Source organism: Cyrtonyx montezumae, unplaced genomic scaffold (genome assembly GCF_038088225.1).
Source record: "Cyrtonyx montezumae isolate F1298 unplaced genomic scaffold, pur_monq_1.0 scaffold_3, whole genome shotgun sequence".
Taxonomy (NCBI): Eukaryota; Metazoa; Chordata; class Aves; order Galliformes; family Odontophoridae; genus Cyrtonyx; species Cyrtonyx montezumae.
The window spans coordinates 73450022-73477566 of record NW_027072034.1 but is presented as its reverse complement, the minus strand read 5'-3'; the positions used below and the strand labels follow the sequence as shown (position 1 = coordinate 73477566).

General features: G+C 35.0%; 1 protein-coding gene across 2 annotated transcripts in view; it reads left to right on the top strand.

Moving 5' to 3' along the window:
• The window catches only part of EPHA6 (EPH receptor A6), a 472327-nt gene that overhangs the window by 244496 nt on the left and 200286 nt on the right, over nt 1-27545 (top strand). For both annotated transcript variants that reach the window (XM_065741888.1, XM_065741887.1), the window contains exon 5: nt 2532-2867. In XM_065741888.1, the coding sequence (XP_065597960.1) occupies nt 2532-2867 (336 nt within the window). The remainder of the gene's footprint in view (nt 1-2531; nt 2868-27545) is intronic.

Genomic DNA, 27545 nt, shown 5'->3' with positions numbered 1-27545 from the left:
GAGTCACTATCAGGTTGTAGAGGCTGATTTAGTTCATCAGCCTCTGCTTTTCCCATTAGTGGAAAATGAAGCACAGATATAAATAGTAATTGTTATCACAATGCATTTATAAATACTTACATATTACATTATTTCATATTTCAGTATTAGATTTATCATAGTCAAAGGCCTGGAAGGAAGTAGTCAGAATGGTTTGTGACCATAAAAACTGCAAACTACAAGAATAATTTTCATCTGTCAGGTTCCAGAAATATTGATCTTCAGCTCAAATGAGGCACATGCCATTCTGCAAATAATTCCTCACTACTATGAATAATAACTGCTCTTTACTGTCAGGGACTTTCTGTCAGAGACCATACACTCTGCTCAGATAGATATAAAAATGAATACATATTCAAAATATTTTAAATCTTCTTATCCACTGGAAAAAAAAAAAAAAAGACAAGTATTATAGCACCTCCAAGTATTTTAATTAAATGCTTGAAATCTAATACCTAACTCAACAGTTACTCATGCTAATAAAACCATAGCTTCTGTTGCTTAGTATTACAGAAATATCAGAAATCAGAAAGCAATTCAAATGCTCAACTACAATTCCCAGAAAACCTCAGCATTTCTCAGTTCACATAATCCCCAAAAAATAGCTTAAAATTATTGCAGATATTAAGAAAAAATAAAAAATTGAATATCTAGGAAAAAGTTGTGTAACTAGGATTTTTTACTGAAATGTTGGATCCTAACTTATATGTGAAATATCATGAAGAGCTTTAGTAATCTTTTTTTTCCTTCCTAATGCAAAGTTATGCTTCATCTGACTATCCTTCAGGTATAGGTCTTACCCTTATGCTACAGATTGTTGAATTGGAGCTTATGAAAGCTTTGAGCAATTATTTGGGGGTTTTGTTAGTTTGCTTATTTAGTTCTTCTCTGAGTGTCTTAAAGTTTTTATAGATCATTATGATATTCCATTTATCTGACTTTCTCAGAATGGATTGACTCTGCTGCTCAGTTTCTGGAGTGAAATTTACTATACAACAGTTAGGTGAGATCATTTTCAAATTTTTCATATAGTCCTTCAGGCTGCTTGAGAGGCCTTGGAATAATGAAAAGCTCTCTCAAAGTTTAACCACTGTCAATATAAACTTCATAGCTACGTCTTAGTGGCAGCTTGTATAAATTATGAACATCTGTGAAGCAGGTTTAAAGTTTTGAAAGCTCTGCTAACCACCGACTAAACCATCCTTGTGCACTATGACTTTATCTCGAGATCTGAAAATGTAATGCTCATTCAACTCAAGAAAAATCTAGAAATAGACAGTTGGACTTACCATGGTTGTCTTACTTATGTCAAAACCTGTAATATAAAGCCTTGAATTTGTTTTGTCCATAAGTTTTATGGGTTTTTAGAAATTGTCTTTGAAAACTATGTGTCTATTAGTGCTCTGTTGAAATATGCTAGGTTTAAAAAGAAGAATGTATTAAATAGAGATGGGGCTGATATTCAGAGTTCCTTTAATGATTTCCACCTTTATCCCTTCACTAATTCCTGTCCAGATAAATGAACCCTCATGTGATTTATATGTGATGTTACAGCTACACAGTAGGTCAGCATAACAGCCTAAAATTTGCTGGACATGCCTTGACTATTTGTGAGATCCATTGAAACGGTTCCTCTAACTGCACACACAGAGCTTTACCACCTATTTGCTAGCTGAGAGCTTTCCTCCTATATTCTGCTTGCTTCTGTTACCTTCACATTCCTCCCCGTGGTCTTCAGGAAATTGTTTTCTCCTTCTTTCTGGCCATCCTTATAGATCTTTGGCTTCCAAGTGCAATGTCTTCTCTGTAAAGCTGAAGTTGATAAGGGGACAGGTAGAAAATAAACCATGTTAACTGTCTTTTGTGCCTAATACTCTTAACCTGTGGCCACCTATTACCATAAATGAATAGCAGCAAAGAAATCCCAGAGGATAATAGCAGGAAAGGATAGAATAAACCTTACACTAGAGGATTAATACAAACAATTTTACTTCTTGTAGTTATTCCCAAGCTTTTATTAATTTATTTGCTTACTCAGTTTAACTCTTATAAAGCATCTAAGTGTGTAAGTATCAGAAAAGCCAACCTTACTAGACACAAAATAAGAAGTAATTTTTGTGGTTAAATCTCTTCATCAGTAACCCACAAGATCAGTAGATATTTAGTGCAAATTTATGTTATCAAACCTAACTTAGACATTCCCAACTGATTTATATGTTGCCTTAAATTATTTCTGAAATAAGTTCTAATTAATTCAGATTTTTCAACTTATGATCGTACCTATTTATTCTTTCTGGTTAATATTCAAGAATTTAATTGTCTAGACAATTTTAAAAGTTCCCTTTGAATTCATCATTCAGACATAAGTATTTTTAGTCTCTTTGTAAGTAATTGCCTTAAAATTAATATAATTCTGTGTGTTTCTACCCCCCTCACCTCCTCCCCAGAATGGACAATTGTCACTTAGCAGGCTTTCCTTACCTTATTTGCAGGGCCACCTTCTGCTCCCAGGAACGTGATTTTTAACATTAATGAAACAGCTCTCATGTTGGAATGGAGCCCACCAAGTGACACTGGAGGAAGAAAAGATCTCACTTACAGTGTCATCTGTAAGAAATGTGGGTCGGATGCCAGCCAGTGTGAGATATGTGGGGGAGGAATCCGCTTCATCCCCAGGCACACAGGTCTTATCAACTCCTCTGTGACGGTGCTGGACTTTGTGTCACATGTGAACTACACCTTTGAAATTGAGGCCACGAATGGTGTCTCGGAGCTGAGTTTCTCTCCAAAGCAGTTCACAGCTATCACTGTTACAACAGACCAAGATGGTAAGTCACTATATTGCATGTCTATTACTGTACCCCTGTCATCCGTGCATATATTAGGGATATCGTTTTGATTTTTCAAAGTCTGGGTCAGTGAATTTGATGCTTTGCAGGTTATAACATGCTTTTAAGTGCAACAGGTTTCAGTTTCTGCTGATGAGGGCACTACATGCTTTTGTCAGTTGGCTCTTGACCCCATTACACAGCATAAAATGACATACTGTTTAAAGCATCTTTCTATATGAATTGAGTCCATGCTTTAACTACCTGAATCTACTAGTGGTTCATCATAAGTGGATCTGTGTCTGTTGCTTTCTCAAGTCTTTCCATATTTCAGTTTTGAAGGACTAAAGCACCCCATTATCCATCAATTTACAAGTTAAAGTTAAAATGAAAGCAAACTGGTTTCCTTGTGAGTCTGTTTCATAGCGTGAGTACAGTGTGCTTCACTGCAACACACTCCAACATCTGTATGAGCCATTTTCTTAGGCGAGCTAACCTGAAAGATTTTTTGTTCCTTTAATTGTCCCTTTTGTATTATTGTTTCTGAGCTTTCCTCCCCCTCCATTTCAGTTCAGAGTCATGTTGAAGACAGTCCTTTATGAGAAACCTGTGAAGTAACCAGAGATCTATAGCTAATTTCTACAACCATCTATAGAAATAATTTCTATGCCAACAAAAAGCAGTGTAAGGTTACCAACAAAGCAGTCTATATGGCAGCTCTGTCTTCTGGTTTGTGCTACTGTAGATCAAAAGGTTATTTCAAAATTATCTCTTGCTGACATTTGTTCCAGAAATACTTTTTACCTACTGTGCAATGACTTTGCAACTGCAGCTGAAGTGTTTAATGTAGGACAGGAACTGAACTGGCCAAATGAGGGTTTGGACTGGCAGACCTTTGGAAATATAAAAGTATTTACAAAAACTGCTGATGTTGAGGAAGGTTCTGTTTTGTAGGAAGGCAGTAAGCAAAAATCTGCTTACCTGAGTATCTGGAACAAGTAGTTTTGTTGATGAGTAAGTAATGACTTATTTGCCTTTGGGCATACCAAAATTAACAGCTTGCTGTGTTGATGATGATGATAATCACGATTGTGGCAATTCTAATAATCTTCTTGGAAATGGATTGGGAAAGCCATGAAAACTATTCACTCACCCTTAATACGATGATAGTAACAGAACAGCTGATTATATAAGATGCTTAATGATACATGCCTGGCAATGAGAATTATCTTAAGCTCTTAGGCTATATATCATACTATGAAACTTCATCTCCTTTTTTATTAAAGTGGTGCCAGAAACTCCCCCTATATATACTTATTTTTGACTCTTTTGTTTCATGATACTAAATGCAAGTCACTTAGCATGTGAGAGTGGAGGTCACCAGAGATATGGTTTATTTTTAGTGACGAACAGCTGTCTGAACACACCTTGTGAATTGCATTTAAGAGGTAGGCTTGTTACTAATGTCTGTTTCTGGTTTAAGGTTATAGATTTTCACTGCAGTTTACTCAAAACTGGAAAAAGACCAATATTTTGATAATTTGTGACACACTGACAGTAAACTCTAGAGCATAGGCTGCTTGCATGCCCTACAATAATTCTTACATTACTTAAAAAAAAGCTGTTGAAAGAGCTTCAGAGAATTTAAGACTAGATTTCCAAAATATCAGTAGGTTTATTTGGATATAAAAAGAAAGCTTTGCAGGAGGAAACACTGTAATAAATGAAATGGAGGCATCTGTAAAATGCAGTTATAAGCTAAAATCGTTTTGGTAGGCTTAAAAATTCTTTCATGTAAAATCATAAAAATGGTAAGTACATTTTTAGAAGGTAAAGAGAGGGAGGTACTGTCATATGAAAGAGATTTTGGAAGACAATTATTGGAGATTTGGTTTATGGAAATTGAGAGGACATTAATAAGCACTTTTTGTGTGTTTAATTTATTCATGAATAAGATGTGGTAGTGTGGAGAAAGTTAGGGTATCTGACCTGAGAAAACAGAACTGTAGATCTAAAGCTTCAGACCACTGCAGAGATTTTATTCATGTTTATAAATCACACTATTGTTTTCTGATAAAAGGATTTATGACCTTTTTGATTCTTATTGAGATCCAACTATTAGCAAACGATTTATAGTTTTATTCTTGTCATATTTACCAAAATTACTAAATTGCACTTATATTGCAAATATTTTCCAGATGTATCACCTAACGGTAATCTCACTGTTGCAGTCTTTCCTTATAACCTTAATTACCCTGAAATGGGTACTACTTATTGCCAGATGTTGTAAAATCATGCACTTATTTCTATAACCAAAAGATCCAAGGTTAAAGACATGAAGTGATAAAAAGTAAAAAAGCATCCTAATGTGGGTAAGGACTGCATTACCAAAAGTCCAAATTTAAAACAATTTTACTTTTTGATGTGTCTAATTAGAAAAAATCTTGATTAATAGTAAATTATACCTGGACAACATGCTTAGCTACTGTTCATGTCTTCATCTTAATGCATTTTTTTCATATGTATTATTTTAATATTTTTGCTATAAACATTACATAGTGCTAAATCTCTTTATTAACATACAAGTTGTTTTCTTCAGTTGCTGTATCTTTCTCAAGAGTGTAGAATATAATCTTTAGCTGTTCTAAATCCAAACCATTTTGTTAGGTACAGTAATTGACATTAGCTGAGAGGTAGCATTTTATTTTCTTTCAGCATATTGGATTTACTTCCCTCTAGTGGCCCCCCCCCTTTTTTTTTTTTTTTTGACAGTTTATGTGGAATTAGATTCTTCTTTAAACATCTAAAATAGTTAGTTTGTTGTACAGGGTTTTCTTCTCTCTTTTTGGAGAGGATACTACTATTAGTGCAGGATTAATGCAATGAAGTGTATGTACCATGAGCATACACAGAAACTGAAGTGCTATACTCCAGTTATTGAGTACAGTCTGAGAGCATCAGAGGGGGAATATTTGCTGACAGGAGAAGTGAACTAATTAAAAAGTGATTAAGACTCATCTCTAGGAGCTAATATTAAAAACTTAACTGTCTCTACATGGAATCAACACCATCAACAAGACTGAGTATTCTGGTGAGCTCTAACAATGACAAGAGGCCAACTGATGGAAAGTAACACCTATTTTGAAAAGATTTTGCAAACTGTGTCCTGCAAACCACTTCTGGGTTTGAAGGCCAAAGCATTTCCTGCTCCGATTAAATGCTGAAAGAAAAATTACTGACACTTCCGTAAGCTGCATAAAATCAATTTATTGCCATTCATAACTTGTTTCCTTATTATTTTTGTGCAAATATTCATAAATCCAGTAGCCTTATTTTTCTGACTTCCACAAGGAAACAAAGTTTATGCAGTCATATTGTCTATTGGGCACTCTGAATTCAGATACCACATTATCTTAATGGAAGGGAAAAAATCCTCATCAAATACTGTTATTTTCAGAGTGCTAGGATGCCTTTTACTTGTGGGGGGTGATGAAGTTTTATACAGCAGTAGTAAGTATCCTGAGTATGAAGTAATTGTACTCAGTTGGCTTTAAATCATTGTGTAATGAGGTAGAGAATTATATGCTGAATAGTAATTTATTTTTTCTTACAACTAATGGAAGAGACACCTCACTACCTAACTTTCTTAACCACACCTTGGTGCCTGCATTGCATGAAGAAAACTCAGAAGTACTTGAAGTTTTTTCATGCATAATTTAAGTAATAAATAATGAATAATTAAAACAGAACTTAAAGCAATATTTCCTATTTCCAAATAATCATCAACATATGCATTCACTCAGTAAGAATTTGTGTGTTCTATTACTTGAGTTCAGTGGGGGTTTTTTTAAAGTTACACACATTTTATCCCTCCTCAGTCCTGCAGTTCACAAGTGACTCTGGCCTCCATGACATCAAGGACCTGCTGGTGGACAACCAGGCATGTGAGACTTCCTTCTGCTCAAGCTTACACACTATCACTGTGCTTGAGGCCTTTCTATTTATGGTGCATCTGTCTGATGCAGACAGCTCGAGCCTATGACAGATTCTGAAACTGAACCATTGCTTTGTTTAATTCATATTATCTTATATCTATTGGCAGATACATTTTAGGTGATGTTTTCTAAAGTGGTATTAAAGCCTTGCCAATGTCTGAAAGTAATTACCTTTCATTTAATTCATATTTCCAAATAACTTATGGCCAGTTCATTTCTTCTAGTACAGGTGACTGCTGAGATACAGTTGTACCCTAGTATGGATTGTCTGTAGCAACAGCAGCCTGATGCTGTAGCCTCTCTTAGAGCCACGCTCTGTCAAAGCTGTGGGAACTGAGCAGTGCATGGAAGGATTGCAGTGCTTCTTCCTGGAGTAAAACTGTATCATTATAATAAGAGTACAGACTTTAAGTTATTAAGAACCTCATCCAACTATCAGGAAAGTATTTCAGTAGCACTTACTTATACCAGGACGATTTTCAGGATTAATTCCTGAGGCTGTTCATGGTATAGTCTCAGGATGCTGATTAGGATGGGATGAAAGTGCCATGTTCACTCTTCCAAAATTGCTTCCCATAGTAGCATTGGACTTTCACCCTTAATCAGAAGTCAGCTTTCCTTTTTTCCTGTTAAGTCTCAAAGCTCTATAGATGTGATTCTCTTTTGTAACTTTAAAGTCAACAATGTTTCTCTTTATATACTGATATGATGACGTGCTTTAAAATGTCTTTCAAACTATTTATGTTAATGGTGTAGAAATCTGAAGGAACAGCTATTTCTACTAAACCACTGTCAATATGGAATAGCAGGTCACATAAAAGCCTTTTATGAAACAGTAACAAACCAGCCTCCAGCAGAGCACGAGCCACTTGTATTGATTAAGTAAGAAATATCATGAAATTTTCGTAGATGACAGTAAATGAGAAATCCATGGCATCTTTTGGCCTGATACTTAAATCTGTACTGATACTTTCACCAAATTCTGTACTGTTATGAGTGCACTGCAGAACACTACTTCCAGTGCTGTTCATTTGAAAAATTAGAAGAATATTACCACAGTGGTTACTGGCTAGAGACAGTTCATGAAGTCCTATAGTGAATGCTGCATGAAGGCAGTAAGAGAGATTACTAATAAATTAAAAACTGAGATGCACGGACTCTATTTTAAGACACTTCTTAGCAACAGTCTCTTTTCCAATTAGGCATTTAATTTTTAAAAAATCAGCACTGTGCAATGAATATTCATGCAAATCTGTGAAACTATATGTACATATATGCATATTTATCTCAGTGTGTGTATGCATTAAGCATTTACAGTTGGAAGGAAAACCACAAGGCAAAATTGCCAACTCTTGATTCTCAACCACAAAAACATTAAGGGAACTACTGCACCTCTGCTATGAAGAAAGCCTGTGGGAGCTGCTCTTATTTAGCCTGGAGAAGAGAAGGCGGCTGCAGGGAAACTTAAGAGTGGCTTTCCAGTACCTAAAAGGCACCTTCAGGAATGCAGGGGAGTGATACTGAGAGGATGTGTAGCAGCAGGACAAACAGTAAATTTTTTGAAGTAAATGAGGGTAGATACAGCTTAGGCATTAGGATGGAACTCTTTACTCAGAGAGTGGCGAAGCCCTAGCACAGCTGCACAGAGAAACAGTGGATGTCCCATCCCTGGAGGCGCTCAAGGCATGGTTGGATAGAGCCTTGGTTGGTGGCAGCCCTGCCCATGGCAGGGAGGGTGGAATTGAGTGAGTTTTAAGGTCTCATCCAACTCAAGACATTTTGTGATTGAAACACAAAGTTTTGAAGAAAGAACTTTGTGCAGCATGGTTATTACCCACAAGTTTTCATCTGCTGATCACTTATGTATATTTAGACAACTTTTTGCTATTGATTCTTTACTGATATTTCTGATTGCTATACAATAAGCAAAAGTAAAAAAATGACTTTTTAAATAGTCTTGTTATATGTCTTAATTATTTTTAAAATATTTATATATTTTCTTTGACAAATGTGTTTTCTTTCTGCTAGCAGATATTGATGTTCGGCCATTTCTTTAATGCTTAAAAAGTCAACCCAGTTCCATTTACTTTCATTTCTCATTCACCAGTGTCATCCATAAAGTTAGTTGGATAATACATAGCTTTAAGATATATTTCTTTAAGTTATGCAGCATGAGGAGACAAAATGAAAGTCTTGTTTGGAGGTGGAAGGGAAAGAGGTTAATCAATACCATGAAGTATTTTTCCCATAATAAACTTACCAGTGTGGACTTTCAACTTTTTTAATAGCTTCTTTCATTGCATAACACACTATTATTTATAACTGTTGGCAATTTGTCTGTGGCATCACTTTTCTATTTCTGTTTCAAGTTGCAGTCACAAAAATACTATACACAATTTAATTAACAATTGTTTATTTAATAACAATAGTTATTTCAATTTGTGAAAAAGGACATTTGTGGAGGATAAAGTGAAATAATCTTTACATATAAACCAGCTGCATACAGCTTTGAGTAATAAATACGCCTTTATTTTGTTTATTCCTTTTGTTGTCAGCAGTTGCTAAGGGCAGTCAGCACATTCCATGATCAAGATTAAGATGTTTATTCATCAACTTCAGAAATTTTAAGCAAAATTGCCAACTAAGCTTATTGGTGCTATCTGCGCACCATTCAGCTGAGAGCCATATCAGGATAATTGAAGGCAATTTTATTTAGTTATAAGCTCTCATAATGAATGATATGTAGTTAGAAGTATCATTATTGATTATGATAGGCAAGGTAGTTTACAAGAGATTTCATTTATAAACTGGTGACTTAAGTAATAAGAAACCTCTCCCACAAATGTTAGTTGTGGGAGACAATTAATATAACTAATATAAATTGATTTATAAAGTTATTCACACTCGCATTAGTAACCTTCTGTTTACAAAATCTTCCTAAATATTTCTGAAAGCTGTTTCATTAAAAAAAAAAAAAAACACACACACACAAAAAAAAAAAAAAACAACCTACAAATAACAGCAGCAATCCATCTCTAGTGTTCCCAGTACATGACAAGTAAAACTGGGTCTTCTGATGCTTTCTTGGCAAAAGGAGTGATTTTGTTCAAGGGTAGTAAAGGAAGACATTCATCACAACTAGTCAATCTAAAACAAATTGTGTTTGTAGATGTCTTGACTTTGACACAAAACTTCAGAGAGCAAGTTCAGGAAGAAGGACATAGTAAATTAAAAACCTGTTCTGCTGATGTTTGCTATGAGGTCTTTAAAGCAATTATGTTGGTAGCAGGTTGCTTCAATTCGTTTCCTTCTTAGAATGTAGTTTCTTCACTACACTCAACAACCCTCTCCTTCCACTTCTGTGACTCTTCTATATGCATTTGCCTTAGGCTCATAGTTTGGAAATATTTTTCATTTATATACATTAATGACGTTAAATTGTGTGCATTGGGATGAGGTTGAGAGCATACTCAAAATTACATTGTTTCTAAATCTTTGGAAATCTATTTATTTTGCTCTTCTATTAGCTTCCAGGTATTATTTCTAGTAGCGTACATTTACCTTTTTCTGCCCAAAATAACAATGAGAGACATCTATTTGCTATCTTCATATAAATGTTACATATTTGTCTTATCATTGTTGTCAAATATATAGTGGTTCTCCACTGAAAAGAACAAAAACAAAACCAAAAAACCCACAAAGAATGCTCCTCTGAAAATATTATGTTAGCCAGGATATGCACATTTAATATTTAATTTAGAAATTTATGTTGCTTTTCACTGCCACTGCCATAAGTTAGACTTTATTTTCCATTCTGATTCCTAGTCTGGCAGAGGAAAGGGAGGTTACAACCAATGTCAAGGAAGAAAAAGAAGGAAAAGTAAGACATTCTTAATCTTTTAAAAATTATTCCCATCTAGTATGCTGTCTCTGGTTCCCCTTGAGAAGTAGATTTTGTATATTAAATATGCATTTTTTAATCTTCTCTTTAATACTTCAGTAAAATCTTCACTTAAGTGGAAATATTGTCAGATATTCCAGAAGTGGATGCAGCTTCAAAAGTAGATTTTTCCAATAAATGATCTTAAATCAGTTTCATACTTCGTTGGTCCTCTGGAGAAAGTGCATCTAATTTTGTATAGGTCTAGCTATTCAGAGTATTGGTGACACATGACCATTCCCAACAAAATCAAGAATGTGAGGAAAAGCATGCGAATGAAATAAATTATAATATAAAAACTAAACAGAAGAAAATTAATAAAAATATCAGAGGAACGGTGTCTTTAACAAACTAGACCAATTTATTCCCAAATTTCTTCCTTGAAATAAAAATATCTTCTTGAAAACTGATTCTAAGACAAAGCAAGAAATTATATGATTGCAAAATTAGAGCTAGTGTCTCAAAACTACTGCACTGGAAGTCAAGCACAGATGTCCCATTGGCTGAATTGGAAGAAACATGTGGCTCAGCTAAAGTTTTATGGACTATTTTCTCCTCTACTCCTGCTTAGTTCTTTCACCCAGAGCACTTGGATAATGAAGCACAACTTTTCTGCTGGAGTTAACGACAAAACCCTATAAATTGCTCCAATATTAATGAAATCCCGTTCACCACTGAATTAATCTATATTTGTAAAGATTTTCTTTGTACTCATTCTATCTGAATATAAAGTAATATTTTTAAACTTGTCTTCTCCAAATAATTTTAAATAATACATGCAGCAGCATCTAAGTCAAGTACTTGTTCCGTAATTGCATTGAAAGGTTTAGAAATTAATGTGCATTATCCAAGTAACTCATAAATTCTAACTTGTTATGCATTGCAAACAGCTGATATATGATCCTCTAAGTTTCTGACAAGTTGTTCAGCCAGTTTCCAATACTATATTTTACAGTTCTGAAATAAATGATCATTTTATTATATTAAGTCAGTCTGGGAAACAAATTGTCTGATTCTGGTGACTGGCTCAGATTCATACAATACTAAACTCTAGGTTCCATTTTTCAAAATTAGATTGTCTTCCTAAAATTATCTAGCACTTTCTTTTATCCTGTAATTGAGGATAAATGAAGACTAAAAATATGTCGCATGTAGGGTAATAGAGTAATGGGATTTGGAGTTTCTGCCTATAGTTTAATCATAGTATCGTAGAATTGTTTGAGTTGGAAGCGATGACCCTTAACAAGCAGGGACACTTACAGCTCCATCAGGTGATCAGAGCCCTGTCTAGCCTGGTCAATGGCTTCAGTCCATAAAGAAAAGATATGAGATTGACATGTTTCTGTCAAACTAGAGATGAAATTTAGGAATTAGTCATGAATTTGTCATTGCTGATGTACTATTGTCATATACTATTGTGATATAATTTTGGATTATTTTAATAACAAGAAAATATCTAAGCTGATATTTAACCATACTTCTATAGCAAATTACAGAAAATATTAATTTCATTTTATAATTAAATGCAACTCTGATTAGAATCTTTGAGGAGAGGAAATAAGGAAAAAAAATAAAAATGACATTTTTCCAGTATGAGAAAGTCTATTTGTATTAAAAATTCTTGCTTGTGTTTGGTAGTGAATTTTGCATGGTCAAGGATGCAACTGACACCATGGAAGACTGAAGTCTGTACCCTTTCGGAGAACATGTGACAGTGGAGCTGTAGTGAGTTCCCTGGTATTTTATATTTTGATGCCAGCTGATTTAAGAGAAGAGCAGAGCTTTAGCTGCATTTATCTCCCGGACATCTGACCTGATCCTGATTAATCAGGTTCAATGGCACCAGTTTCAATTGCAACTTTTACTATATACGAAGGATGTTGCAGGGAGATAATTGAAACTAAACTTCACTGTGAATAGATTCTCATGTCACAGTCCACAGGAATTGATATAGAAGGAAGCTGAGTCCACTCCATGAAACAGAGTTTCTGTGTCCCATTTTGCCATCTGTACCTAGCTGCTAATAACCCTGACATGACATTGTAATGTTTTACATCATATCTGAAAGTACATATCTGTTTATTTCTGTGTTGCTGCAAAAACATACTGCAGGGATGTATTGTCTCTTTTCCAAATTATCTATCACATTTGCTTCATTATCTTCCCCTTTAAACTTCTAACTTTTCTGTTACAATCATTAATCTGTGACACAAATGGTTCTTAATGATTGCCTGAAATTTTTATGTAAAGTGAATTTTAGATAGCTGTAATATTGGATGTTGAACAGGTCCAGAAGCCAAGCTACCACATGGAAAATAAATTCAGATCCCACGTTCATATACACAGTTGCATTCTGGATGTATTTTCTTGATAATATTTACATTCTCATGAGCATAATAAGTGTAAACTCTTCTTAACATCAGTGGAAATAAGATGCTCTTCATTTTTCTGCTGTTCCATTTTAAGGTGATGGTCATAATGTCAGACATTGAAAATATGATTTTCTCATGCAATTTTATGGAGAATAAGACTAACATCTTCAAAAATAATTCGAGTGGGTGGAATATGTGTCAGATTTTGTCAGATTTTGTGAGCAAGTTAGTATTATTCAATCTCTGAGTTGATGGAGATTTAAAATAATTGAATCTCAAACTTATTCTAAAATTGAATATCATGGAAACGGTAAAAATACGTAACATTTAATACATATAGTTTTATTTTTATATACATGTACGTATTATACAAAAATCTATTTCAGCATACAAATAGATAATGATTCACCACTTTATTTTTTAATCTAACTAGTACAAAGTGTGTGTTATATTAAGGTCTTCCAGTTTGATGATAAGATGATAAGAAAATACCATTTTACTTTGTGGAAATACTTGAATAATTTTGCACTATTTACATCTTTACTGGAGCAATATTTCAGCTGCACTTCCACACAGTGCTAAAATCACATTTTCATTAAAACTATTAGAACCACCCAGTACTTCCAAAAAGTCCATCAATTCAGTGCACTCCATTCTTTACTCTCTATATTACCTTATATTTAAACTATTTGCCTGTCTTTCTGTTTAAGTATTGGAGTGACAGGTAACATTTTAAGTAACTGAGAACTGTATAATCTGTTTTCTCAGTATTGTGAATTAAGTAGTGATATGACCAACATTTAAAAGCTGTTACAAGGGATTACAAAATGCCTTGTCTTTCCCCACAAGTAGTGAGGTACCTGTAGCTACTGATAGACACAGTGCCTGTTCCACCTACTGAGAGAGAACTCACACAGTAGGGAAAGTGTGCTTGTTTTCTGCAAGAGTGACAGGTGAGTGGCTGGTTTTCAAGGGAATTCAAGTCTCATTAAGCACCTCAGTGAAAGCGAAGCACCGAGACCTGCAGTTCACTGAGCACTTCTGAAAATGCTGCCCCATCACTGAGACACTTAATGGAAACTGGCTTGTTTTACAAACCAGGCCATTAGTCCAATCTCAATCGATAAAATGCACTGGAAGTGTAACATTTACATCTCAAGAATGAAAACCACATATTATCTCTCGCACTGACAGAACTGTGGAGTAACTTTAAAATTAGATGATTTAAACACAGTATGCTAGGTGAGCATTTCTGGTCTCTTGCTATAACCTGAAACTGCAAGCCTAGTACACTCAGCAGGTGCTTTTTTTTTACCAGGTGGCCAGTGTTACGATCAACCAGACTTAGATTCTGTTTCCTAGGGACTTAAAATTCTACTTAGAGATTCTCTTTTTTTTTTTTTTTTTTTTTTACTATTCTTTTCTTTTTCTATTTGAAAAATTCTTCTTATCTACAAAATTATTTAGATAATATCAATTGCAATACTGAATAATACTGTATTGGCTATACTCTTTTTACTTCAAAGTATGAAGGGATTCCAATATTCTGAGCTAAAGCAATGTGAAATGGTCCTTGTAAGAATTGCAATATTTGCAACACCAAATAATAGCATCACAGATTTATTAGCAGTAATACCAATGCTCCAGATCTTAATCAGGGTGATTGTGTTACTTATTGTGGCTTTCATGAGCAATTTTATGCAACATAACGTATTCATTTCCTTGGGAAATTATTTTTAAGTAGCTATAAAACTTAGAATATTGAGCATATATACTTAAGTTGCTTCTGTTATTTTCTTTTTTTAAAAAAGGAAGGTTTCAAGGTCACTGGAAAGTTTCTCAAGTAACTTTAATTAAGAATCACAGTTTATGTTTTACTGTGCTATCTTCAATTATATAAATTACCTACACATTTTTCTTTCAGATCTCTCTGATAATGTATCAATGCTATTCCACATCACCCCTGTCTATCCATTGTCCCTTGTTAGCCCCAGCTACCCAAAAGTTAGCCTCCACATGCTATATACTCTGTAGAAGATTTTCTGCTACATTCGTATTCTCTAGAATTTGATTGCTTTTATGCACATTACATCAGGGATCCCTGAAGGGAAGTGGAATAGTTCACATTTTAGAAGGTAAGGGATACGCTTTTGTATGTAAAACCATGTAGGACATAACCACCCATGAAATTAGTATGGCTCCATTGAGATGCAGATATCCTGCTCTTCAGACTTAGAATTCAGACATTTCTGTAGCCTTCACTGGTAGTAGTATACAAAAAAAAAAAAAAAAAAAAGAAATATTGCTTTCAACTAGCTCAGTAACAGTGAATACTTAAGCATTTTGTTGACTTTAAAATCAATAATTTTCTATCAGGAAAAACGTTTGTTTTGTTTTGTTTTAATCTTGAAATTGGTACTGCTTTGCTTTTTTTTTTTCTTGGAGTATATCTCCTGCATGGGAATTTTTGCTACAAAGTGGGGAATGCTTCTTTTAGCTACTTTAATGAATGAAATTTTGGAAGGTAAGCAACTCAAATTATCAGATTATGGGTTGATAATCCTGTAAAATCAATGGTCTACGGTGATTCTAATGAGAGACTTGCCCCTGAATGATTTTTGGCTTTCATGGCTAAGTTGTGGAGAAATCTCCACTGTTTGGTGACACTAATGATGTTAGAAAAAAAACAATATCTATTTTAAAAGTGAATTTACCAAAAGGTTATTAAAGATTTTAAACTCTTTAAAAATTCTAACAGTCCTTTTCTGGATGGAAAAATATGACTGGGGAAAGGCTGATTAGGAAAAAAAGAAAAATGAGACAAAACTGAAAAGCTCCTCCCAGAATATCCAAATGCAATCTTTTTTAACATTCTTAAATGACTTCTTGGGTTCCATGGAACAAGAATGGTAGGATATTTTATATTCTGTTATATGGAATTATATACGGATTCCTGCTTCTCTCCTCTCTGTTTTTCCTTTGTGTTTATGTGAATATGCATGTATATGCCAACATTATGCACAGACACATAGATAAAGTCTTTTCTTCATTGAATCCTTCATGAATTGATTTATTTTAAAAGATATGTTAGCAAATGATATTGATATAAAATACGAATTTACTTACTTTTGTTTGAAAGGACAACAAATAAGTCCATATTAACTGCTAACTGTGAGATACTGGACCAAATAATCCAGATTATACACCAGCATGGTTATCCAGAAACATAATTTACATTGATTCTGAAAATAATAGTTTTAATGACATTCTTCACTTTGCTAATTACTCTTATGCTTTTGATATTATCTTCTAATACTGAATTAAATCATAATATCAATAGTGTTAAAGGAGAAAGACATACAGTAGTAATATTCAAACAGTCCATGTTTTGCCACTTGGGTATTAGTGCGTGCCTCATTAGGTTGATGCTCTCACCTTTACTCGCTTTGCTGTATTTCCTGAGGATCAACAGTCCACTTCTGTCCACCTAGCAGTGGCTTACTGCTGCAATGAAAAGGGGTTCTGAGTGTTTAAATGGGAAAAGAACTGCATGAAACATTAAATATTTTCTGTCAGGCAGATGGGATTTAAGTGGAGTACACAGTTATAAAACAGTTTTTTGATCGATCTGAGCAACTGAATTCTTAACTGTAGTTTACTTTCCCTCTGATTTTGAAATCCATATGTGCCAGTCATAGCTTTAAGAATGGAAATCCTTGGCATGGGAGTTTAAATTAAAAATGATAAATTGAGACTGCTAGTGACCACTGCTTCAGCCAAACATGAATGCTAGGACTGTAGCTTTAACCATCACCGCTCGCCTGATTTTAAATTGATTTTGACAAATTAGGCAGGAAGTTAAATTCTAGTTTGAAATAAATATAGCAATGATGATGGGAAAAGGCAGTGATTATTTTTTGCTTTAGCAGAACCATCTGACATATCAAAATTAATAAAAATTAGTCTGCTATACATTTGCTGTGGATGTGTATATTTGTGGCAATGCCTATGTGTGTCTGAAGGTGACTTTCCTCTGAGAATGTGTTTGCCAGCTTAAAAATGTAAGAGCAAATTGAAAGATGCATGAGTCATCCTTGTACCTAGGTTGTAGGTTGCTGGGGATCAGGTACATATATCTTTATCACTACTGACTAGATATTAGTGTTGCTGTCAACTGTTTTAGTGGCAGCAAGTGCCAGGATGAACAATTACTCTCTTTAAGAGAGTGTGACCTTAAAGACCAAGCACAGCCGTAAATCTTGTGTCTCCCTAAATAGTCTCTCATTTATTTTACTTTATGTCCACTATACACAGACATAAAAGTGAACACAACAATATTCAGGAACTTGCTGGACAACAGTTTCCCTTTTCTAAAGTTTCGGATTTAATGTTGGTTTCAGTATCAGTGGGACTTCTTTCACAACTAATAGGTTATTAGTTCTTTCTAGCAACACATTAGTTACTCTTTAGTGACTGTTTTGAAAGTTTGAAAAGGCACACGGTGGTATATAAACTGGTGAAGTGTTACCTCAGTTGCTTCAGGTGAAAAAAGGGTTTAAAAAAGGAATTGCAGAAGGTGGTCAGCATGAAGGAGCCTTTGCTTTCTAAATCGAGGAAGTATATAGTGGGCATATAATTTTCTCAAGCTTTTGTATTGCAGCCCAACCAATACAATTCACAAGGGCTGCTCCAAAAGTAATGCCTCTTATTTTATTATGTTAACGCATTACATCAGAGGTGGATGTTGACAGTAGAGGTTGAACCTTCCCATGTTATTGCTGTGTGACAGATGACAGCATGGGGGCCGTCTGACAAAATGGCGCCAGACATGAAGTGTATATGGAGCAAAGGCATGTCATGGAATTCCTCCATGTGGAAAAAATTGCACCCACTGACAATTCCTGATGCTTGCTTTTCTTTTTTTCCAAACAGTGGATGTGAGCACACTGAGGTGGTGGGTGATGGGTTTCAGCAGTTGCAAAAAATGGCAGTGAGTCACTTCCTCTGGTGCAGGTTTTTATGAGTGCAGGCTCTTTTTATGACTAGAGAGACTGCACATCTAATGGCGGTGCCTATGCTGAGTACTAGTGTTTTGTAGTTGAGAATTACTGTTAAATAATATTATTATGCTCTTCATATCTGCTGCAGTTCCTGTGGAAATAAACAGGAGGTATTAATTTCCAAGCAACCTACGTAATATGACTTAGTATAAAGCTCTCAGTGCAATGATGACAGCATTAAGGAGAGGGTCCTAAACTGAGCTCTTTGTTTTTCTTGTTATTAACAAGCTTGATTTGCCAGTCACCTTCATGTCTGGTGCCTTCTTCTGCTTCTAATTTTCAGTGAACCACCCTGCTTTCCATATCAACATATGAAGCTGCACACATTTTGCTCACTGCAGTTTCCTTGCTCCAGTTTCCAGTGTAATGTTCAACAGCTCTATTTGCTTCACCACTTGACACAGTGCTTCTGTCTTCTAAACCAATGATTGACTCCTTACTCCATCTTTTCTTTCCTCTTTCTTGACTCTGTTTTTCAATAACTCGTGCTGCCTCTCTTCACTGATCTCTCACAGTCCTCAGCTGAATCATTTTTTATGTTACCAGCTCAGGACATTCTATGTAACATTTCTTCTTCCGTAGCACCGAGCAGCCCTTCCCTTCCTAGTTTTTATCCTAACCTTAGTGGCATACACATCATATTTCAAGTGTCCTGCAGCCACAACTCTGTCTTTTCCTTTCGTCTTTGTAGCTTTGTAGCACTTCTAGCAGCTTGCTTTGTACTTCCCTTTCTATTATTGCACTTCTCTTCTGGTCTCATGCTTGATTTCTTTCCCTACTAAAAAGTTCATGCCATGGTTCTGTCTAGAACTGATTGTTAATACTTCTGTACATATATCTATCAGCCACTATGCGAATGTTGCCACATTATCTATTGCTATAGAGGGTAGCCCTGAAGTTAAAAAACTGGCTCAGCACAACAGTGAAATGAATACTAAGGATAATTGCAGTATTCTCTGCAGTTTTAAATCTTTTACCACTTGGCTCTTCATGAAGTGAAATAGTTGGTTTATACTGTCACTAGGTAAGCCCTATTACTTCTGGAGAGATCAGTTTTAGTCAAGATTTGTTGATGTAGTTGCGCTTATGTAGTTAATGGTCTTTCAATCCATTCCATCCTACATATTTTCAGAATTGTTTGAGACCCAATGATAAATAGTTGCTGTATATCTTGTAGAGGCTCAGACTTAGAGTCAGTAAACTGTTAGTAAACAGTTTAATAAACTGTTAAAATAATCGTATTAGTCTGTTGTCATGACTGGAGAGAAAGTCTTACCAATTTGAGAATGTTCTCTTGCACAGTTTCAACCGACACTGCAGCAGAACAAATGTTGCAATATATTAGATGGCTATAGATATATATATTAGTAGTAGTAGTATTTATTAATTGGAAATAGATATAAAACCCATTGCCCTGTGCATGGATTGCATTGGAAGCTACAACTTCTGATGGGATTTTGGAAGGAGCACTTTCTGCTCAGGCTATAGTAATATATCCCTACATGTTGCAGGTACTATCTGAACCCTGATGTTAGGACTAGAATAGGCAACTTTCAGACCTTGAACACTGAAAGGTTTGCAATCTTTGTGCCATTCATTAAGGCTTATGTGGTTATGCATGAGCTCACTAAGGAGACATGCATGCTTAAGTGCACATTTCCAGTCTTGTTCATATGGCAACTGGTAAAGGATTTCACTATTGATAACAAAGATAAACCAGTTGCTTTGTCATTAATATGGAAGATGTGATGCTTTTGACATTCATTCTATTTAAAAGAAATATGGATGGTTAACATGATCTTATTCAATAGTCCATTATTTGCAGCATTTGAAATCGCTGTTTTGAAATGTAACACTGCAGTCTGTTAGAACTGTTAAGAGTTGTACAGCTACTCTTTCTCAGATACAATCTTGTCATATATATATATATATATATAAAAGAAATCTGCTAGAATTCTGTTCAAATATGGTTAATAACTAGGTATGTATTTTGGGAACAGTGGAGACTAAGAAGCTGTTTGGTGTCAGTAGTTGCTGGCTATTGGCATGTTCCTACCTGAAGTTTTATAGAGAGTGTGAAAAGGATAGAGTCCGTGTCTGTAAGTTCATTAAAGCATATACTCTACATTTTCTAAAATCTCTGTAATGTAAATATGGGAATTTTTTCAACACATCAAACCCAGTTTATTCCAGCATTCACAGAGATTATTTGAATAAGAGTCTAGTTTAGTTAGTGCTTCTTGTGCTTCTTGATTGAGTCAGAAATACTGCACTGAACATTAGAAGTATCTTCTGCAAGTTTACTTTGATGATCCAGCTAAGTAACAGTTTTTCACTCCCTTGGCAATATAGTGTATTGGAGACCTCTTGTTTGACCTGCAGAGTTACAGATCTAGCAGTATATTATCACATGTGTGAGTTTGGGAATATAAAGTCTCCTGTCAAGCACTCATCTCAGTCAGCAATTAATTTATTTTTATCCTGGAAACTCTGGAGAATGTGAGAGATTTGTAATCAGCATGTCTTGCAATTTAAAGGTAATTGTCCTCTAAATGCACTGGTTTCAGGAGTTCGATTCCTTCTCAATTTTTTCTTCTTGATATGCCCAAAGTAGCTCAATATCAACAATTTTATGGAAGAAAAGTGTTTAGAAATATACCCTCTTTACATACTCTGCAACCATCATAGATTCTGCTGTGGCTTTTTCAGTGAAAGTATGCCTGTAACTAAAGGCATGCTTTTCTGCAAAGAGATTTAATTCAGGCATAAGTTGTGTGTCCTTTCTTTTACTTTACGCTGATGTCAGAATCATAATATTTTCTTTTGTTATTGGTAACTAAACTCTCTTGTCAGCTATAAAAAAACATGATGCTGCCTAATAGAATTGACTCCATCTAATTTATCACTGGAAACTTTAATTATCTTTGTAGTATCCCCCAAAAAGTACAGGCCTTTAATTTGAATTTGGTTAAAATAATCATTTCTTAAAAACTACTTTAAAAAATTACTTTAAAAATTACCTTACTCTTGTCAAGTGATATCATCAGCTGGATACAGGAAAGCAATGAATAAAGTCTTTTGTTTATAAAGTCCTTAAGCAAAGTCAGAGCTACCTAATTTCAGCCTTTCACTTCCTAGTGGGTGTTATCCCTAGTTCTCATAAAAATAGCTTTCTTTCTTTCTTTTTTTTTCTTTTTTTCTTCATTAATACAGAATCATTTTTATTATGTACAGTGGGACCGGAAACTTCATTTCCTTTGAATTTGTGCTTGGGGCTCTTTCCTGTATTTCCTAGTGAGTTGGCTGGATCACTGAAAATAATTGCTGCAAGTAGTTCACAGTTACACATTTATTGGTAGCTGTTTTTATGCAAGTATTGATTCTCATGAAAGTTGTAGAAAAATGTATTCTGGACTTCAAACAAGTTGCTAAAATTGGCTGTTTATATCTGAATTTGCTTGTGAAGAACTAGCAAAGAGGGGATGTTGATAAGCAGTCTGCATGCTCACATAAGGTGCATTTGTGGAAGATAAATTCTGTTTCATTTAAAAAGACAGTATCTTGTATTACCAAAAAAATACTTTTGCTTAGTTTAAGACACATATAGAGACAAAACCACAGTGAATTCATTACATTTTTCACTTGGAATAACCCTGTATTTTCCATGCACAAATACACATGTATGTGCATAAAAAGAATAAAAACAAGTTTGACAAAGACATTTCAACTTGTTCTGCCTGTGATTACTGGCAACACTTGGCTAATATCTGCTTTACTCACTGCACTGACAAGATACCATTCCATGTCTTCTCTCTGCACCTTGCTTAAGACCAGCTTATAATATAGAGATATCTCTGCGGTTATGAAGAATGAGCTTCATTATACTGCACCCCAACAAGGCAAGCTCAGAACAGCAGTGTTGGAGAACAATTGTGATCCCTGTTCTCCCTAAGCCATCCCTCAGAGCCATAGTAAGAGCAGTATCTGTGAAGCAGATAAGGGATGGAGGAGCCGAGCCCCAGCTTTTGTTGTGGATTTCTAGTTTAGGGTGCCCAGGCACTATTCACAGGCCTGGCTGCCAGAGCCTGTTGCTAGTTGCCAGTAGTGCCTTTCCTCTGTATCCTCTCAAGCATGGCTGGTGCCAACTCTCACTTCCTAGGGCAGAATGATTGTGGCATAGATTTTTGTCTCATGCTGATGTGTAGAGAGTAATCCTGAAAGCATTTACAAATTGAGTTTTGCTTGTCGATCATTGTTAAATCAGCATCACATAAACCTGTCAGATGTCATGCCTCACAGCTATGTAGCTGACAGATCTGTCTTGTCATGTCAGGCCTCAGGGAGAATGGGAAGGGAGAGACCCTCCCTCACACAGCCACTGTATTGGGGAAGATGATCTGAAAGCCAGGATTTCTGCACACGCTCTGACTTTTGTCGTTCAAAGTCTTGTGCTCCTATACTCTGGCAAGAACTGTTATTTTACTCTGAAGTCACCTGAAAAATTCAACAAGGTCATTTCTGGAGGGTCTGGCAACTTCAGGATAACCTTTGTTCTGCCAGAGTTAAGATTTCATCCTATAATCATCCACAACTTATTGTGCAAATGAAATTGCTTTGGGCTGATGTTAATTAGGAATTGGTTAAAATTTAGTTGAATTAAGTTCTTCATAATAAATAAATAAATAAATAAATAAATAAATAAATAAATAAATAAATGCACAAGAACTTTTACATTATATTTGCTCTCCTTCCAGAAACCCCTGTGTAAAGGTGGTTTATGTTATATCAGGATACATTTTTCTCTCAGCATGGGCCCCAGTTTCTGCTCCCATATTCCAGGATATTCTTATGCTGGTCACCAGTTGTGAAACAAGGTGAAACCCCATAGCTATATAGGTCCTGAAAACAAGTCCCCAGTTCAGTGCTAATACTTGAGAACACACTTATGCAAATAGGGAAATCTTATTTTTTTGCTACACTGCAGATAAACAGAGAACTTCATGAAGCATCCCTGGTGAGGCAGTTCCTTTCCCACCACAAAGTCTGTGCTTTTGTTAAATTCTGAAGCTTTCTGCATATACAAAGTTATGTGTGAATATGTAAATTCGGTTATTAGAACCAAAAGCTGGAAGCTTGGAAATTATCAGAGGCTGTTTTCTGTGTTCTTGAATTAAACAGGAGTCATTTGTTAGGCTTTTTGGAGCTCTGGAAACAACACTGCAAGAGTGAATGCAGCCAGGGAAAGCAGTGAATTAAATCTTTGTATTTCTAAATACAGAACAGAAATAGAAAACATCCAAACACGAAAGAGCTGAAAATGTTTTTTTGGGGGGATTGGGATGCTGCAGAGTAGAGATTGTGACATCTGTGATCATCTTGGCATTTTCAAGTTGATTTCCAGACCTGTGGGATTCAGATAATTTTGTATAATCTCTCTAATTGGTGGCTCGATAGCAAAGTGCTCAGTAATCAGAATGCAGTACATCAATTGTCATTGTTTTTTAATTCCTATTATTAATACTATACTAGTGATACTGCTGCTGGTACTGCTAATTTCAGTATCACTATCCTTATGGTCCTTCATTAAAGGAAAATTCTTACTTGAGGTATGTATTTTCCAGCCAGCTGCAAGACTCTAACTTTACTGTTGATTAAATTCTTCAAGTAAGGTCAGAAATCCAGTTTTCATTTTAAATAATTGTTTTTAAAAATTATTTTTATTATGCTTACTAAATTCTAGTTTTGGGAGTTGTTATGAAGGAATTAATATAGTGCTCTGGCTGAGCTAAATACCCATATCAGCCCATATTCTTTCTAAGGATAAGTCACTTCAGAAAGACCTTTGCTGGCCTGTAAGACAGTGTTGGTTACTAGAATACACTGCTATGGATTTCCTTCCTCATATGTTCTGTATTAATGCTCATTAGCTTTCATTTAATTTTCATTTAAGATTTTAATTGACTCACCAGTGAAAGGATAAAAGAGCAATTGGGAATAAGAAGAAATAATTCTGTACAGATTACTGTATTTGTAATTCTTCAGAAATGCTTTATTATGTTTTCACAACATGCCCAATATCTCCCAAGTGCAAAAAATGTCCTTTTTTTAGAAGAACCTTATGACGAAGCAGCATTTCCTGTTGGTTTTACTGTCTCGTTTGCAGCATTTACTAGCTTATGTCTGTGCCAACTGAAAACCAATTGTTTTCTGTAAAATCTGCTGCATTTTTTACAAGCCAATTTCCTTGAAGTAATTCTCTTTTGAAGGCCTGGTTATGATTTTTGTATTTAATATTAACTTCATTAGCTGGCAATTATTTGTTGGGATAGAGTTCTAAGTATTCTTTCAAAGCTCAGAGATGAAGTGACATACTGAAAGAGCACTGTAATCCTCTACTGCTTCTGCTGATGGTGCCTTTGTAATTCTTACGTGAAGTATCAGATCATTATTCTGCCCCACCACCAGTGAGATCCTAACCTGCTCAGCAGTCACCCCCTCCAACAGAGTCTCAGTGCTTTCTAATTTGCAGGGCTGATGAGAAGGGCTTCCTTCTGAACATGGAGCAGCAGCACTCTGTGCTTCCTGTAGGCAGTGTCCCTGTGCCTTTGTCAGTGTATATGGAACTGAGCAAAACAAAATTTGGGTATGTGGGAGCAAGTTTATTCTTCATATCCTTTCTATGCAAGTACTTTCTACACCATCAAATCTAGGTAACAAGTGGTAAGGCATGAGGAAATGGTTTCAAAGTGCACCAGAGTTAGATTTGGTATCAGAAAGAATTTCTTAATAGATAGTGTGGTCTGTTGTTGGAATAGGCTGCCCAGAGAAGTGATGAAGTCCCTGTTCCTGGAGGGGATTAGTGGATATAGCACTAAGGGTCACGGTTAATGGTGGGACTTGGTAGGTCAGGCTGATGGTTGGTGATTTTGAAGGTCTTTTTCAACCCAGATGGTTCCATGATTCTATGAATGATCACACTGTAATTTAGCCAGATTCCTTTAGACAGTGTGTTCACTTGTGCAGTGAGACAAGTCAAGGATTTACTTCAGAACCAAAATCATTTGAGAGATATTTGAAATAATAAAAATAGTTCCTGTCCTAAGAAATCACTTTCCTGCTTTCAGTAAAATATTGTATAAAAGACAAGTCCAATTATTTGATTTTCTGGTAAGATGAGAGTTTCTTGTAAATCAAGGACATATAAAATAATGCGAATACAACACTTCTATTGTAAATGTAAAGTGGTCAGATGTCTGGTTTCTAAAGCACCCCAACTGTGTAGGCTTCATCATTTTCACTGGATTGTATTTGATTAAGGTATTGCATACCTGGAGGCAAAAGCATTCAAATTTGAGGGATGGAGTAGTGTGACTGGAAACCTGTACTTCTGTTGACATTTGCAACATAACTAATCAGAAATACAGTCTGTAATATGATTGATTTAGACAATGTGCTGCTGAAGAAATTTTCAGTGAAAATATTCTCTTTCCTGTGTACTAGTTATGATTTTCCACAATGAAACACAGTACAATTGATTTTCTTTAAGCTTTATAAGTTTACGTGTTCTTTTCTACTATTTTAAAACAGAGCTGTAACAAGTCTACGTGCCAAAATACCCACTTTGGAAAATGGAAAAGATGATGGTCTAAGAAAGGCAGCAATCTCCTAAAGGGTGGAAGTACCTAGTAGAAATGGGTAGTTATATGAAATAGGAAAATATTTAAGCTTTATGTGCAAAGACAATAATTTAATTTTGAAAGAGTACAAGTTCAGATTATATCTCACATTAAATACAGAAAGCCTTAAAAGTTTCTGCCCATGTAAACTACAGCATTTGCATGGGTTTTCATGGTTTTGCAGGGCTTCATCATTTAGTTTTCTGAGCAAAGCTGTGTAACGAATTGATTTTTCATTTCACTGGCCATAATAATTATTGAAAAGATTATCCTAATTGAGTATATAAAAAAAAATCTAAACATAGGTTTAACTTAAGCATGCAAGCAAGATTCAAAGCATTATTCTCTCTTCAAATCCAACCAATTTTTAAACTTTTGAAATTCTCCACCCTCCATGCTAATTGTTTTCCTTTCTTGCCTACCCATAACACTCAGACAAGATAATTGGGTGTTAGACATGATGGAGGGTCCATTTAATACTGCAGCTTTTGCAAATGACGGGTCTGAGAAGCTCTGTGTACCACTACCTAGTGATTTCTGTCAAATGCCAATAATAAGGATTCAAATTTCTCTCTGATAAATAAATTGCTAAACATCTTTGCCTTTGAAAACTAGTGTGACATTAGCCACTACTATACCCAGTCATGGTTCTGTTCTTTGTTTACAAAGATTTTACATCATTCCCTAATAAAAGGTTCTCAGTTTTCACAATTATGAAACCTTTTAGTGTCAGTCATTAACCAAGTAGAAGATACAAGTTGATTGACTCATGCTAGCTGTTTTTCTTTTTTATTATTTTTTTTAATACTAGGGACTGATTGTCAAAGAGTACCTTTGAAAATATTTTAGAAATGCAGGATAAATATATAACACAGGAAACTCCAAGGTTCCACTCATAGCTGATGCCAAAGAGCTTTTCCTTTTTGCTCCCCCTGAAGATGTGTCCCAGAATTTCCTTTTCAGAAGTTTCTGTGATGTAAGGTCTTACCTACATTGTGAGGTGAAGGAATCTATCTTGCCTTCTGAACATTTATTGTGATAAATTTGCTGTGTATATATAATTACAAAAGTAGATTTGTTGTGACATTATATGGGCTGGACAGGGATAATTTTATTTATGATGTAATGTTCCTCTTCTGAAAGTTCCGAATTTCATGATTTCAAGGATGTTTTTTGTCTGAATTTGAAGATCATTCTATTAATATCTAAACTTTTAAACTTTATTTTTTCCAATTTAAAATAGAAAATGAAGTATAGAAGATCAAATCAGTTATCTACTTCAACTACTAACTTACCTCTGACAGTTATCAGTAAAAAATGAATCAGAGGAAAATTTAGCAATTTCTGTATTTAGAAGTTACAAGATCATCATTTGGAGTGTTATGTCCCCTTGTATAGCACAACATTTGTTCGATTTTATCCCTTCCATATTGTCCTTAGAACTTCTTGTTTGTCTATCAACAGCAGTTCTGGTTTTGACGTATTGGGTAAGCATTCATCTTCACCTAGTGATAATTTATGACAAATAGAATTGAATTGTGTTACTTCACATGACCATGTAATGATTAAAAATGTAAAAAAAAAGTCTGAATAATTTATTTAAGGATTGTGTGAAGGTTTTCCTTTGTCTAGAGG